The 15,384-nt window shown below is 47.0% G+C and overlaps 1 protein-coding gene across 30 annotated transcripts in view; it reads left to right on the top strand.

The window, feature by feature from the left end:
* Positions 1–15,384, top strand: part of Epb41l3 (erythrocyte membrane protein band 4.1 like 3) — a 152,998-nt gene that overhangs the window by 14,516 nt on the left and 123,098 nt on the right. For 4 of the 30 annotated variants that reach the window (XM_060368213.1, XM_060368211.1, XM_060368206.1 and 1 more), the window contains exons 1-2: positions 13,664–13,922; positions 14,021–14,073. The exons of 2 other annotated variants lie outside the window; for them this stretch is intronic. In XM_060368213.1, the coding sequence (XP_060224196.1) occupies positions 13,894–13,922; positions 14,021–14,073 (82 nt within the window). In that variant the 5' untranslated portion in view covers positions 13,664–13,893. Of the gene's footprint in view, positions 1–12,779; positions 13,155–13,630; positions 13,923–14,020; positions 14,074–15,384 lie in introns of those variants that run through there. 24 more of the 30 variants (XM_060368184.1, XM_060368183.1, XM_060368181.1 and 21 more) reach the window with 17 other exon arrangements.

The following is a 15,384-nucleotide window of genomic DNA, read 5'->3' as shown; positions in this document are numbered from 1 at the left end:
GCATAGCATTCCGCAGCTCTCTACAGTTCCCCCTTTTTGTTTTAGACGCATCAGGCAAGAGTAGAGGTCTGATCTCTGATATTAGAAATAAATTGGGACTTTGTACAGATGTTCATTTAGGTCTCCTTGGTTTGCCTGTGGTATATATGCAAGATTAGAGTCTCACAACAGTGTGATGCAGCCATGATCATTCAGGCCTTTACAGCCATTGAAGCAGGACATTCTCCCCAAGCATGGTTGGATACTATAAAAAGCTAAAATGATACGCTCAGGATGCGAGGCTAAGCACTGCACTCAGGGTCAGCCGCTTTGGACCCAGAGAAGAGCATGTCTGATTGCATGCGGGTTGATGCCCCAGGTCCCGCCTCTGAGAAAAAGGTATCGGACGGTCTGATGCTCTTTGGGAACAATAAAGGGTTTTAAACAACAAAACAAATCAAGCCATCTTCATTCAAAAGGATGCTGTCTCCTTGGGGAGGAAGGCATATTTAAGTTTGTTTGTTTGTTCTCCTGGGACTGTTCTGGGCCACTCTACAGCTGTCATACTGACATGAACTAAAGCTTCATCTATAAAACGGTGCAGAATTCTCACTCCACCAACACACATCCCCCATATATTTTAAACCATCTCTAGACCACTTACTTATAACAATTCAATTTAATTTCTGTGTAAATGGTTCCTTTCAGTGTCGTTTAAGAATAATGGCAAGAAGAACATCTCTCCACGTTCAGCACAGAGGCTTCCATTTTTATAAGTACTTTTTGATCTGTGATTGATGGATATGGGGGCACCTTCAGGAAAGGGCCATTTCTTTTGTCTCATAATTTCAGACAGTGCAATCAACCACAGTAGGGATGCCACAGGATCGGGAATGAGCCCAAGATCTTGAAAGTGGTCATCTCTTGCATGGCCTCAACCAGGAAGGAGACTGCTGGATGAGAAGCAAGATAATATATAACTGCAGAGGCCCATTCCAACAGCTAGCCCCTTGCCCAACTAGATTCTATAGCCCCCCTCATACCAGCCAGGGACTGTGTGTTCAGACACATGTGGGAGAATTCTGGGGGGGGCGAGGTGTCACTTCACTGACTGATGGAAGTGCCAAGGGAGAAGAGGTTTCTTTTGGCTCACAATTTCTGAGAGCCGGAAGGAAGGAACTACACCTAGGCAAGTGAATGCATTCCTTAGTTCTAACCTCAGATCTCTCAGTTCGGTTCTCATATGTGAGGTGGGGATGACAGGGTCAGAGGTTATCTGACCTTTAACTGATAGAAAGGTCACAACCTGCTCGCAGAGCACTTGTCACCTACTATGTGCTTAAGGCTGCCACCTACTAAGTGCCTAAGAAAGGACAGTGGTTATTCTGAGGCGAGATGGTCCTGTTGCTCAAAACCTTTGGGGAAACCAACTTTTGAGTTTCCTCTGCAAGTAGCTCATCAAACTAGTCTAAGAATTTAGTTGTTTTATCACACAGCTTAACTTTGTAGAACCCAAAGGTGGCTTTGTTTTGTGTTTGTTTGTTTGTTTTGTTGTTGTTATTGGTTGTTGTTGCTTCATGTTTTTCTTTTGATGGATGCCAAAGAGCTCTGAGCATGCCTGATATTCTTTTTTCTTTATCCATGTTGGTTCCCTCAAAAAAAATAAAAATAAAAAAATAAAAGAACCCATCTTTAACAGTATATATATTTGTATGTTTGGACATGCTTTTGGCAGCCAGTTATGGTGGTGCACCAGTACTTGGGAATCTGAGGCAGGAGAATCACAAGTTTGGGGCCAGCCTGGAATGCAAAGTAAATTCTAGGCTAGCCTAAACTATGCAAGATCTTGTAGTAAAATAGAAGAATGAAGTAAGCCATGGCTGCAAGGCTGGAGAAAAAGGGTCAGGAAGGCACATGTTGCCGCCTGTTTCCACAAGCTGGTTCCACATTGGTCCCGATGTCTCTGGGTCAGGAAAGTACACGTCGCTGTCCATTTATCACTGTCCATTTTTACGAGTTGGTTCAGTGTCAGCCCCCGGTCTCTGAACAGACGCGTTTCCTGCGTTTCCCTCTTTTGCTCAAGCAGAACAAAAATAACCAGGTCAGCACTCAGTGCAGACAGGCCACCTGGAGTCCTGACTGTCTTCCTCAGCATTTCCCTGTGAAGAGGAATTATCGTGCCGCATAGCTCAGGAAGGTGAGCCTGCCCCCTTCACATTGCCAAAGACAGACGGGGTGCTAGAGGACCTTCCTGTTCAATATCCTCTACTCTGTCCACCGAGGTACAGCAAGAAAGCGAGGCTTCTGTGCCACCACAGAGGGAAGTGGCTGTGGGGTGTTGATGGGAGCTGGGGCACAGCGTTTTGTGGCATTTAGAGCCTGGCGCTTGCTCTGTACGTCATTTTAGCTAAACCCCTCTACCATCTTGAAACAGGTCAGGTCAGTGAGGTGGGCAACAAGAATGCACGTAACGAAGCCCAGGCAATGCAGGCCAGCTCAGGTCAGCACAGGTGCAAGGAGAAGAGCACGTCTGGGGACGCCGAGACCCCTGCCTGGACTTCCTCGTGGTCCACAGGCAGTCAGGGAGGCTGGTCTGTTTCTGGCTTTTCTGCCTGTTAAGGGCCATCTTACCAAAGCGTCTTGATTTCCAGCCTTGGGCTTTCCAATCATCAGCCACTGGTTCTCGGGGAGCAGATGCGGAGTGTGGGTCTGCACCTGACTACAGAGGCCGAGGTGAAGTAGGCTTGTTCGGCCCTCTAGAAGCTGCGTTTCAGATTTCTCCCAACCCCGCTAAGAAGCTAGGGAGAGTGGTAAGGCTTGGGTTTCTGAAGATGAAGTGCCCCATCAGGAGTCGCGTCTTGTCCTGTCCCTAGAACAGGTGTCCTGTCCACGTTTGCAAATGATAAGGGCCATTATTTTGGTCTTTGAGGGTCTGCTGTGTGTCTCACTTACATGAACAAAATCTACAAAGCCTGTCTGTAGGTTTGCTTTTCCCTGTGTATCCAGAAAGCAGTGCAGAGCCCCTGGCCAGCAACTCTGCAGAATGAGCCCTGACGGCCTGCACTGCGCTGCTGCCAGTGATGGCATCCGCGTTTATCCCCAGCACCCACCGATCATCTCACACACGTCAGGCGGCGTGCAGGTTGAGGACACCAACAGAAGTGGCCCACGTTCCTAAGGAGACCTTAACAGCTAATGAAGGGAGACAGTGACCCATCAAATTGTCCCCGAATGCACAAGCGCAATGGGGGCCTCAGAAACCCAGAGGGACCGGCGCTCCCAGAGCCCTCCATGTGGGGCTGTGACCTTCATGACACTGAAAAAGCGGGATGGGCAGGTGCTTCTGCTGACTGGAGTGAAGGAGGGAAGTAGTGAGCACTGGAGAATGTTGTCCTTGCCCCGAGGGGGATGGGATGTGGAGGCTGCGGGCCCGGCTGAGAGCATCACCTTTGTAACCGGAGAGCCCTACTCATGTGAGGGGAAACTGGATGGGAGACACCAGGGGAGAGAGCAGCGCAGATTAGGTCAGAGTGTGGGCAGACACAGAGGATCCAAGGTAAAGTTTGCAGGGCGCAGGGCGGGGTATGCTGAGAGCGTTATAGGAAGACAGCTGTCTCACTTGGGGTTACCACAGTGGTAAGACACCATGACCAGAATCAACCCGAGGATGAAAAGGTTTGTTTCATCTTACCCTTCCAGGTCCATCACTGAGGGCAATCAGGGGAGGAACTGAGGCAGGGCAGGAACCTGGAGGCAGGAGTTGGTGCAGACGCCAGGGAGGGGTGCTGCTTACTGGCTTGCTCCCCATGGCTGGTTCAGCCTGCTTTCTTACAGAACTCAGGACCACCAGCCCAGGGATGGCACCACCCACAATCGGCTGAGCCCTCCCCCATCAATCACTAATTTTTAAAAAATGCCCTACAGGCTTGCCTGCAGCCAGACCTCATGGAGGTATATGCTCAAATATACCTTATTCTTTCCAAATAACTCTAGTGTGTGTGAAGGTGACAGGCAGGACAGCACAACACCAAGTGTCAAACTTGCATGACCCTGGTTTAGTGGCTGTTCTTATTGGCGCTCAAGCTTTTAGGGCATAGTTAGAGGACTTTCTCTCTTATCATCAACGCATTATGCTTATTCCAGTAGAATGAGGAAGCCTTTACAAAAGTGGTAGTTTGTTGGTGGGGATTAAGGAATCAAGTTATATGCCATCTTCAAACAGGTTTGAAGCATGATGGTAACAAATAATAAAGGTCACCCCACATGTATGTCCCCTGTGGGGTGGAGTGTGATGAGAGGGTGAGGCCCTAGCACTTAAGTGTCCTCTTAGGAGAAAAGACTGGGGTTCAGGACACAGATTCTGGAACAGCCTAGTATTGTAAGAACTGTCAGAACCACTGAGTCAAACCTTAATACAAAAACCACGGGGAAGAGAGCACAGCCTTCAAGCCTAAGATGCCAGGATCTACTGTGGATCCTTCGTGGGCATGCCAAGAACAATCAAAAGAAGCGAGGTGTTCTATGGGAGCCCGTGGGTTGGGTGATCTGTGAGGATGCAGGGTGGGTAGCAAGTTCTCCTACATCAGCAGCCTCTTTTAAAAGTGTGAACTGCTCGATCGTTGCTAAATCCTTACAGGCACCACCTTGGCAACCATTGACATGAAAACTAATATAAGGCTGGGCACTTCTGCCTCAGCTGATCCGATATTTTCCGCTGCGACGGTCATCTCCACGGTTTGTGCACATGAGCAAAGAGGGTCTTCTCGGGTGATGCCGTACTGTCTTTCATCCTGAGGACATAAGTGCTCGCCCAATGCCCCTGGTGGCTCAGTGGCATGTGCACGGGTGACTGCATGTTCAGTATGCCAGATCTGCTCATCCCTGGGTTATAGGGAAGGTCCCTCCTGGTATCACGTGAGGTGGCTTTGGAATGAGGATGGGGCACTTCTTGGGGTGTTTGGCTGGAAGCAATGTATAGTATCCCCACACACACACACTTTATCTTCAGTTTCACTTATAAGGTTTGGGTTACTCCTAGTTAATATGAAAAGGACGAGTAAAGGACAATAAGCTATCTTGGGAGAGGTGAACACAGCACATTCATGCTTTTATTACAGTATATTCTAATACTTCAATTTTATTATTATCAATCTCTTACTAAGTCTAATGTGTATATTAAATTTTACTATAGTTATATCCAGAGGAAAAAAGCAAATCTGGGATCAATACTGGCCCTGGTTTCAGTGTGTATCATATGTAACCCCCACACTTAAATAGATGCTTCCTATATGTTCCATGTAGTTCTATACACCTTTTAATCACACATCAACTGTTTCCATTGTATTTAATTTCTTCCGTTCAAATATTCTCATGTCTCATCTCAATCCTAGGCATCACACATCTTCAGTTATGTATTTTCCATTCCTATCATCACATCGCTCATAGAGTCTAATATTTTATAATCCTTGTGTCTTATTCATTCATTCATTCATTCATTCATTCATTCATTCATTCATCCCTCCCTCCATCCATCCATTCAGTCAACAAATGTACTGAATATCTGTGGGTCAGTGAGTCTTTCTTCACTGTTACCTGAGGAAAACAAAGGACAGCCAGAGCTACACATAGTGAAACCCTGTCTCAGGAACCTCAGGAAAGCAGGGCTCACTTCGTGTCCTGGGAGGCTTCGTGGTGGGGGAGGCATGGTGGCAGGACTGTGGTTGGTACAGCTGGGCACACGCTCTGTTATGTTCTGTTCTCTCCCGGGTCTGGAACGCAGCTCATGGGACCATGGTACTACACTGTGCGCCAATTCTCCCTTCAGTTGGGTCTTTTCACAAACATCTTTGGAGTTGGAGACAGACGTGTGTTTCCATAGTCCATCTAAGCGAGGTTGAGGGGTAAGATTAGTTAACACACATCCACCTTGTATTAAGTTTCTCCTAATTGAAACTTTTGTAAAATGTTTCAAGTGTGTACCACATAGGGAGCATGTTTCCATAAACAGCCTACCTCATCCTCCAGCCTCGATAATTAACTTCAGCTGCTGTAGGAGTTACCTCACAGGACCCTCCAGCAGAGCTACAGTTAAGGAACAGCACTGGGTTCCAATTAAACAGAGAATGTAAGGAATGGTTTGAGGGATAACGGTATTGACAAGAGTTAAAATCTGAAGCCCATAGAACAGAACATTATCTAAGCCCATCAACTATAATGGCACCCATGAGAAGGCAATTTGCATTGCATATGCTTCTTGGATTTTAACTATAGTAAAATTTAGGAACCAGAATTGTGATGCCTTAGAAGGATTCTGTAAAAAAGCCTTCCTGGTTTTCCATTCTGAGTCCTGTGCCTTGACTTAAAACAGTATTGCACCCAGCCAGCTACGTTAACTTGGCAAAGCCTGCTTAGAGATGAAAAGAGGTCTTCTGAGGGACAGCAGGGGGAGCAGATTACAGCAGATTGTTTGGAGGATCTGAGAGGTCCTGCTCAGGGCAGAGGAGGTGGGCACTGTCATTAGACTCACGGAGGAAAACAGGGCCACAGTGTCCACTTATCACAATCTGTAATGGGCAAAATTTGCAGGGTTTTCACCAAACAATGTTACACATTTCTTTATGAACTCAGAATCCAAGTTACCACGACAAGTGGTGTGTGAATTCGGACAAACCCTCATTCCTGAGTGACAAGCTCTTGAAGAGCACTTTCACCTGAATTGGATAGCACTTTATGAATGTTCTTGCCCAAATACCCTGTAGACAGAGGAGTCCCTTGGAGGACTAACAGGTTTTGTCTGGTGTCTCCTTGAATGGCATAGCCACAGGATGCGATGCTCTTGACAGCCTGATCACATCACCGCTGCGATCCTCACTTACTGAGCCTAATCCTAATTCTGTGACACCAGCTGAACAAGAAAGACTGATACCAAACGCTACAGAGTGTCTTAACACGTATAGATATTAAATTGGACCAACGCTTCTAATACTTATGGGTCTTTTCAGAAAAATTAAAATAGTGCTTAAAATTGATGTTTTAAGCATGCAAAATTTGTGGAGAAAATTAACAGCATGTCGATTGGAAAGCATTAATGTTCCATAAAACTTCCATGTGCTATGCTTTTGGAGAGAAAGTTTTAGCCTCTTGTCAGTTTACTTAATTTGGTCACTGTTTAGCATGAGAAATGCTTCTCTGGGTACATTAACCCAAAATGTATTAATCTAGATAACTCTGTCTCTTGGGTTTCCATCAGTCAGATTCCAGACTTAACCCAAACTGCCAGAAATGAGTCCTTGATTGCCCATCTCAATGTGGCACCACTTGGCAATTCTGTAAAGATGTTTTTGTGTGCCTGCAAATTAAGGCCAGGGATGTACCTTTAGTGCAATTTTCAATAAATGGCCTCCTAATGCAATTATTGCTGGAGCTGGGAACAGAACAGTCTCTCATGGTTATTTATTGCTGTACTTACAGCTAATGAACTGCTGTTGCAGGCTTATGCATCTAAGGACAAGATCCAAGCAATAGCTCTCCCGCAAAACGTGAACTGACTTCACAGTGTGTGCTGTTGGCCTACCTCACCCATGGGTCTTAACAAGATTGTTCCAGTCTAGCTGGTGTGTGTGTGTGTGTTTGTGTGTGTGTGTGAGTGTGTGTGTGTGGTGTGTATATGTGTGTGCACATGAACATTTCTTCTTACACTTTGTGCTCTTATCTGTTTTTGTGAAATATCTGTCATGGATGTGGACCACCTTGGACATCAACTGGTCACTTAGATCAGTGGCTTTCAAGATTAAGTGAGCTATAATCACTTGGGAAATTGTTACCCTATGTCTTTTGATTTGCTTAGTCTGGGCCTCCACCCAGAAAAAAAAAAAATTCATTACTAATGAGAACTCAAGGTGATTCTGACATAAATGGTGTAAATTGTTGCTGAGACAGAAACAGCTTAGATCGCAGTTTGTACTCAGTCTAGTTTGGGAAGCTCCGAGGTTCGTTGCAATGTGTGCCATGTGCAATGAGTGGGCCCTGAATATCCGGACATACATGGGCAGAGGCAACAGCTATGGCTGTCTTCACGTGCCCTGGACCTATCGTATGAACTGATTTCAAGTGACGCAGACATTTTAAATAACATTTTCATTGATTCTTAAGGGGTTATGGAAGCTGTGGACTAGAATGAAATCACATTTTCAGGGTGGGCCCGTGATGGACAAGAACAGGTCAGTGAGCAGGAGAACGAGGGAAAAGTGCTGGTTGACAGCAGTAAACTAGGAAACAAAGCTGTCCCTCTTGAGCCACCACCACAGGCTTGCCTAAAGAGGGCAATGCAAACCTGGAGATGGCTGGCAAGTCAGCAAGCCAGCCTCTGGACGCCTCTCATTTCTTGGTTAATTCTTCATAGCCACTGGGAAGAAATGTAATCGGTGATGAGGGTCATTGACAGCTGTATGAGAGACAGAGGTTGCTGGTATTGTTGTGTGTCTTTGGAGGGAGGGTAGAAAATGATAAAAATGTGAAGCATCTTAGAACAGCTTAATGCAAGTCATCTGTTCTGAAGTTGAATTTAGTAATATTATATATAAACAACTTTCATCCCTAACATTTTTACCTTGAATAGAGAATTCCTAAGAGTAAAACATTCTGTGTATGTTTATTATTTCATTTGGAAATTGAATGAAATTACAATTTCCGACTCCCAATTCCCATTATTCATATTTTACAATTCTTTTTTTATATTATATATAAAACCCCCAAACAGAAAAACATTCATAATGGATTCCTATTTTTATTTAAGAGAAGAAAAAAATTATTGAGTATTTCACCTCTACAAAGAACTGAGCGTTAAAATAACTCTTACATTTGTATGGTTAGAAATTGCTGAATTTAAAAGTACTAAGACCTAGTCCTAAAATTTAGAGGAGATACAGTTTTAAAAGGGTATGTTTTAAACGGGACATAACATGTACTGGCCCAACTTCTGGCTTCTGTAAAAGTATGGAGGAAAAGGAGACAAATAAGGAATTCTACTGAACAGGAATGATTGTCCTTGATGGTGTGTTAACATGTTAAAACTTGCTCCTTCGCAAATGCTCACTTTCTTTTTTGGACGCTTTGTTTTGCATTTGTAGCTATTGGTGGTTTTTAAATTGTGTCTTACATCTGTGCTATGCATCTATTCAGCTTCTAAACTAATGAATACACACCCAGGATGCAGACAGCATCTGGAAGCCTTAATGAGCTATAAGCTTAGCACTATTCTGAGAATCTAGAAACTAGAAACCCTTAAATGAATTCTTATTTCAGAAGGAGACGCTTGTTGCTTTTGAATTATGCATTCATCCCCGTATTTCTTATTTATGGTCTTCGATAATGCTGTGGCTAAGGACGTGTCCTGATTTCAAGGATTTGAAATGCGGTTCAGGTGCGTGGCATTCCTCTGAGCATAAAGCAGGCCCCAACTGGTTCCTGGGAAGGTGGCTAACATGTTATCAAGCCCGCAGCTTAGATTGAACAAATGAGAACAAATAGCATGAGCCTAATGGCGCAGCACATCCAGGGTCCAGCTTCAGTATCCCTTCAGTCTTTATGTTTGGAACATCTTCAGATAGGGCCACCGGTGAGATCCCCATCATTTCTTCTTGTATCTTGTTTATGATGCTGGCAAACATTGCTGTCAAGGCAACCTGAAAATTCTGTTTGTCCTGCTTTGGTTATCAAGTTGGAGCAATCACCGTTGTTCGGGTGACGGAGGGCTGTGTGTACCAGTGAATCAGCCTTATGCTGCTACTTGTGTACGGATGGAGCTTCCTGGGGAACCCTGCCTCTCCATTTTTTATCGGAGATAAGCTGCATTCCTAATGCCATACCACAGATAGGATTCTGTATGGTTGTTGCCCTTCAGTGATACATATTATGTGCAGTAACGCAATTATAGCAAGCGTAGAAATAACATTAGTGCTATAGAGTAAGCTTGAGTGTGTGTGTAGGAGGAGAGCAGAATGGGCATCCTAAAACCTAAGCTCAAGAGATGGAATCTCTCCCCACATTTTGTAGATTACTTTTTGGCATTTGCATGATGTACGTAAGGCCATCTAAACAAGCCTGAATTTTCCTGTAAAATGGCCACGAGCTCTGGGACAGTACGAAAGGCTTTTACCTGGAGGCTTTGCTATATAGACCTCAGTTAGAAACGGACTGCAGCATCTCTTCTCTGTAACTTGCTGGAAAAGCATCTTGAGGTTTGCATTAGCAAAGTGAGGACTTCGCTGAGGTCTAAGATGATTGATTTGTAAGAGTGAACGGGATGTGAGAAGTTAAGAACGCGGCAGATCCAGCTGTGGTTGACTTCTTCACTTTACCTGAGCTTTGTTGGGAGCTCTTTCCCCCTCTTTTCTATGTGGAAGAGTTGGATATTTTATATTCCAATGAGAGTTAGATGGGCATTTTACATACTACTTTCACTCAGTTGGTATTAGATGCGATATTATGTGTGTGTGTGTGTGTGTGTGTGTGTGCGTGCATGCACTTCTGGAGGCCAGAGGTCAGCTGCAGGTGCTGTTTCATAAGTGCTGCCATCTACCTTGTCTTTTGAGGTAGGGTCTACCATAGGCCTGAGATTCACCCACTATTCTAGGCTGTTTCTCTAGCAAGCCCTAGGAGCACACCTGTCTCCATCTTCAGAGCTGCTAGTACAATCATGTGCTACCATGCCTGGCTCTTTTTCCCTTGGATTCTGAATGGTCAGTCTCAAGCCCTCATGCTTATGAGGCAAGCACTGAGTAGCTCCTCAGTCCATGATGTCTTTTGACTTTTATAGAATCCTAGAATGTGGAAGCATGAGGAATTTTGAAAATAGCCTGGTTTCTGTGCAGAGACTGAATCCTCAAAGTAAAGAGGTAGCGTAGTCCATCAGTCAACATTTATTCATTCACTTAGCAAAAAACTTAAGTTCTGACTTGCAATGTCTCCACTGAGGCACTGTGGGGAGACAGAGATGACTATCAGGATCTCCTGAAACAGTAACAAGGCAGAATGGAGAGCCTTCGGTTAAGCTCATGCAAGGAAATTACTGAGGAAGCAATGCTCTGCTTGTGAGCTGGCTGTTTGGCATTTCTTTTCTTTCTGGATCTGCGTTAGGTAAACAAAAGGAACAGCTGATAGCCTTGGTTGTGCCCAAAGGGAATTAGAACCATTCCTTCCCAGATTCAATATTCAACTAGGCAAGGATCCAGCTTTTACTCCAATTCTTTGTGTGTGTGTGTGTGTGTGTGTGTGTGTGTGTGTGTGTATGTGTTGGGGGTTGGGGGGAGGCAGCCAGGAGACGCTGTCTCACATAGGCCAAAGCTGGCCTAAAATTTGCTCCATAGCTGAGGCATACTTCAAACTTCTGGTCTTCCTGCTTATACTCCAGCTGGGCCCTAAGATTTACCAGCATGCATTGCCACGCCAGGTTTATATAGCCCTGGGGATCAATCCTGTGGCTTCCTGGGCGCCAGGCAAGTACTCTAGCTACATCCATCCCTAGCTCTTCCTCCAGTCCTTGAATGTGTTGATTATTAGGATAATTAGCTAGATGTCCCTAACTCTTCAGATCAAATGCTTAGTATTGTACCGTTTTTCTCCCTAGAAAGTAGTCATCCACAGGCCACCACTGATTCTTTTTTTTTTTCCACAAGGATTCAGATTCATGAGTCATGGGGAGAACAGTTTGCATTGAGCTCTTTTAAAAAATCACAAAAACACTGCAACAAAATGAATGAAAGCATGAAGCCATCTGTGTCTCAAATGGTAATGCCAAGTTTGTGTTTGTTATAAATGATACGGTTCGTTCATGTCCACTTCCAAAGAAGGGGCCCTCAGGGTGCACATACACGTAGAAAAAAAAATCCCTGCCTTTATTCGTGGATCTATGCAACACAGCCACCGATGTGGACACATGCAATGTGTACACATCTCAAAAATAACATAAGTGGCCCCCAAACAGAAATGATATTTGGACCTTTCATGTAAGTTGTAAGGAACGTTGGGTCCTTATTACTCCTGGCTCTTGGATCTGGGCCATCAGCTCCTCTTCTGCAGCCTGGAATCTGCCACCTACTCTATGGTCTATGCGGTGTCATCTACCAAACACAGTCCCTAAACCCCACAGCAGACTAGTAACACAACTGTCTAACCTTCTCTCCTGTAGGCAGTCAGAGCCTCCCTCCTCCTCAGCCCAAGCAATGGGATGTCACCTCCCTTTCCTACTGACATCCACCCTATTCTAGATACCCACCCCAAGCCTGCTCATCTCCCCAGGCCCGCCTGACAGAGAAAGCCACTCCTTTCTGCCATTGTATCTATGCTATCCGTTAATAAATTCAATAGTGTGTGAATCTCTCTCCCCTTTGATGAGTTTTGGGTTCAGGCCAGTAACTACGTGATTTGAGGAAGGCCTTAGAAGCCTTAAAGAAACATGCCAGGATGACTTGGGCCCCCAGAGAGTGTGAGATGACCAGCAAGTCAGGGATGTGCGTCTGCCTCTCTCCATTTCAGTGTAGGCTTTATAGATACCAGGAAGGAGGGAGCTGCTGACAGACGCAAAACCTAGTTATCATCCGAATTAACTCGGGATTTCTCTATGAACTTAAATATCTGGAGTGCCGAACCTGTGTAAGACACTTCCAATTTCAAAAAGGCGGGGGGTGGGGGTGGGGTGGGGGGTAGCGGTGTACTGCAGTCCCTAAACCAATAGAGAACTCACCGGAAGGTCAAAAAAAAAAAAAAAAAGCCTCCCTCCACTCTCACTGAGCCTATCTGTAAAGGGAGGAGAGGACCCAGAGGCCCAGCAATAATCCAAGTGCAAATCCAAGGGCTACAGCTATTGGCACCAGTCTAGCCGGGTTCCCGGAGCCAGCGTCTTTAGGACTGCTCAACCTAGGTGTCCTGAAGACCTGCGGTGGCCCCCTCCCCCGTGCACGGGAGGGAAATCGGACGAGGTTGGCCCTCCTCTCGGGTGTCTGGGCGTGGGCCACGCCGCAGCTCCGCGGAGCCTCGGTGTCTCCTGCAAAGGGGGGCGGGGGAGCCCTGAGCTGCGGCTTCCTCCCGCGCGGAGTCTCCTGCGCACCGCCGAGCCGGACGCCAGCGCCAGCCGGGTCCCCACGCCGCGGCGCGCCCGGCCTTCCCGCCGCCCCCAGGTAACTTTTCTGCCCTTGGCGGCCGAGGGGCTCCGAGGGGGGTTCGTTCCCGAGGCGCACGGGGCTCGGGGCTGCGGTGCGCTGCTCCCGCCGCGCTCGGCCTCCGGCCTGGGGGCCTCCCTCCGAGCCCTGGCCCCCAGGGGCGACTGGGCCCCGAGCCCCTCCCCGGGCATCGACCGGGATCTCGGGGTCGGGGCGCCATGTTCTGAGCGTGCGGGGCTCGGGGCGACACTGCGGCGCCAGGCCGGGGGCTGTGCGCGGGAGGGGCCGTGCGCCCCGGGGCTGCGGCTGCGGCTGCGTCCGTGCCCGGTGCGGGCACGGCGGGGCTGGGAGCATCCCGGCTCTGCAGCGGGGCCGGCCGCTTTTACGTAACTTGCTTCCTTCCCCGAGTGGGCAGCGTCTCCAGGCCGGCAGCGGGCCAACCAGGTTGTTCCGGGCCTGGGCACCTGCCGGCCGCACGCCCCTGGGACGGCTCCCTGCGCCGGGCCGGAACGCGCCGGGGCCTGCAGACCAGCACCCCCGGGCGGGCGCGGCTCACCTGGAGCCCTGGGGCTGCGGGCCGCCGGGGTGGGGGCGGGGAGCCCGGGGACCGCTAGAGTGGGGTGTCTGCTAGTTGCGGCTGGTGCGCCTGGGCTCCTTCACCAGGGGACTTGCTTTTTCGGGTTCCCTTCTAATCGCGCCCTACTTCTTCCCGTTCCCCCTTCCCCCTGCACCCGGCGCCAAGTTCACAGCTTCTGCAATGCGGTGGGTGTGGTTACCTCTCCGATTGTAAGTGTGGTCTTTGCGGTGGGAGCTTTCTTGCCCTTTCTTTCGCATTTTAGATTTACTGATCTGAAGTTTTCTTGGGGGGGGGGGTTACTCTCCAGTCTTTGGAGACCGGGGTTCAAGTTGAGAGGAGTGCTGCGGAACAAATCGAACGGTAAAGGGGACATGTGGTATTAATTACGCATGGAGGCTGGGCAGTCCTGAGAGGGCCAGGCAGTCCTGCTAATAACGCAGTGCTTCCATTACGTGTTTAAGTTGGCTTTCAGCTTTTTTTTTTTTTTTTTTTTATGTTACTTTTATGTAATCGCTTTTACAGACATCCTTGGCTGTGGTTTTCAGGGGCCCATTTGGGGATCTGTGGGGCACTCAGATGTTCTGGGGTTCCTCTTGGTAGCATAACTACCCAAGTAATGGGGTCATCATATCCAGCGCTTAAAAAAAGATATTTCTTTTTGCATCTTACGCTGCCTTCTGAAGCCTCAGTGAACCAAAAACGATGAAACTCCACCTATATCTGGAAGCCACGAATGCAGCACCCATTACGACAAAATGGGGCATCAAACTTGAGGGAACCCTGAGGACAGGAGGGGACTTGATCTTGACTCAGCAATGATGCTTTAGTGTTGTCTTTTAACTGTGTGCGCATGGTGGCACCAACTTTTAAAACTTTAATTGGAGTCGCAACGTTATTGTGAGAGGGATTAATTTCTAAATTGAAGTAGCATGCCTCTTATTTGTTGATTTCCAAGACAGTGATGAAATACGCTGGATGCTGAGTGCTGAATTATTTACAATATGATTTTCCAATGGTTGAGAAAAGCCAGACAGTCAGAAGCATGAACTGGTCTCGCATGGCGAGTCCTTGCAAAACAGAGCCATGCAAAACAGAAACCGGAAGAGTGGCCACTGTAGTTCATAACCGCCCTTAGGCCAAGGATTGCAGCGCTAAAGGTCAAAGGCCAGTGTCCCAATGACATATTTACGTTATGTTATCATTTTTTTTCAAGAATTTCCTTAGGCTTGTGTATGGTTTAGATTAGAAAGTGCATTTGTCAGGTCTTGTTGGGTGCTTGAACCGAGGCCAACTTTGACTTATGTGGATATACAAGATGAGGGGTTTTTTTCTGACTGGATTAGTGTGATGATATGTGAGTGTGTGTGTGATTATGTATGTTGTTATATATGTGATTATATATGCATACATATATTATGTGTGTGTGTGTGTGTTGCTTTTTTAAAAAACCCAGTGACAAAGCACACTAAGCGTGCACTAACATAGAAGAGAGGAGACTGCCTGGGCCCTCAGAGAGAGGCTGCTGCTCTTGTTTTTCTGGCTGTGTTGGAGCGACTATGGAGGGATTGACACAGCATTTATCTTTTTAAGTCAGTGCTTTAAAAGTTCTCCAGTTGATCAGTGAGAATCTATGGCTTACATGCCAGTGAAAATGGACTCCAAGAGCAGCCT

Source organism: Meriones unguiculatus, chromosome 15 (genome assembly GCF_030254825.1).
Source record: "Meriones unguiculatus strain TT.TT164.6M chromosome 15, Bangor_MerUng_6.1, whole genome shotgun sequence".
NCBI classification, from domain to species: domain Eukaryota; kingdom Metazoa; phylum Chordata; class Mammalia; order Rodentia; family Muridae; genus Meriones; species Meriones unguiculatus.
Note: the sequence above shows the minus strand (reverse complement) of the source record. Positions and strands in the feature narration are given on the sequence as shown.